This window comes from Meleagris gallopavo, unplaced genomic scaffold (assembly GCF_000146605.3).
Source record: "Meleagris gallopavo isolate NT-WF06-2002-E0010 breed Aviagen turkey brand Nicholas breeding stock unplaced genomic scaffold, Turkey_5.1 ChrUn_random_7180001933298, whole genome shotgun sequence".
NCBI lineage: Eukaryota > Metazoa > Chordata > Aves > Galliformes > Phasianidae > Meleagris > Meleagris gallopavo.
In genome coordinates, this window is record NW_011195331.1 from 763 (window position 1) to 1,603 (window position 841).

Consider the following 841-nt stretch of genomic DNA (forward strand, 5'->3'; position numbering starts at 1 on the left):
CACAGGCCCTGCCCCGCACCTCCGCCTTCCCCTGCCCACACAGCACTGACACAGCACGGCCGTGCTGGTGGGGGCACAGCACGAGGCCCAGCGGACCCCAAAAGGCCCCCAGCACCGAACTGTGGGCAGCCACAGTGCAGCGATGCCATGCGGGGCTGGGCAGGCCCCGAGGAAGGGCAGAGCAGCACAGCGCCGTGCTGGGCCGAGCTCACGGTGTGGGCCTGAGCCACATGGAGGCGCGATGCCGCACACAGAACAGCCACACGGCATCCACGACACGCTCATCGCACCCTTCCACAGTCTCTGTTTATTTCTCAGTGCTACAGGAACAGGGGAGGCCCTAGCGGCGGCCGGGCAGCTCACAGCGGTACTGGAAGATCTGGAAGGAGACCAGGCTGGCAAGCAGCGAGGGGCTGCTGGCACCCACCTTCCTGAAGCCCTGCCTCTCGTACAGCCGCTGGGCCACCACCTGCACTACGGAGGTGTACAGCATCACAGCTCTGTAGCCTCGCGCCTGGGCGAAGCGCAGCACCTCCCCGCACAGCGCCTTGGAGATGCCACGGCCACGGTGATCCTTGCTGACCGACATCCGCTTCAGCTCCAGGGCCTCCCCGCGCTGTGCCGGGTCCTGAGGCGGGGCCACAGCCACCATTCCCACCACCGCCCCGTCGGCCTCCGCCACCCAGAAGCAGGAATCGGGCGCCCGCATGTAGCTGCTGTCGATGTCGCAGAGATCAGTGATCAGTGCCTCCTGAACGTAGGACGTGCTGAAGGAGCGCATCATGGGCCAGGTGGCCGCCAGCGCCAGCGCCACGGCTGCCAGCGCCAGCAGCCAGCTGCC

The 841-nt window shown here is 67.7% G+C and overlaps 1 protein-coding gene across 1 annotated transcript; it reads right to left on the reverse strand.

Annotated features, from left to right (window-relative positions):
• Nucleotides 1-281: 281 nt before the first annotated feature.
• Nucleotides 282-835, reverse strand: LOC104916712 (putative N-acetyltransferase 8B). The gene has a single exon (XM_010727721.2). It carries the CDS (start codon nt 782-784, stop codon nt 341-343), a length of 444 nt encoding a protein of 147 aa, XP_010726023.2. The 5' UTR covers nt 785-835; the 3' UTR covers nt 282-340.
• Between the last annotated feature and the right edge of the window lie 6 nt (nt 836-841).

What these genes read in the sequence shown, in the direction of transcription:
- LOC104916712 (XM_010727721.2), bottom strand. Translation starts at nt 784, where the DNA reads ATGATGCGCTCCTTCAGCACGTCCTACGTTCAGGAGGCACTGATCACT.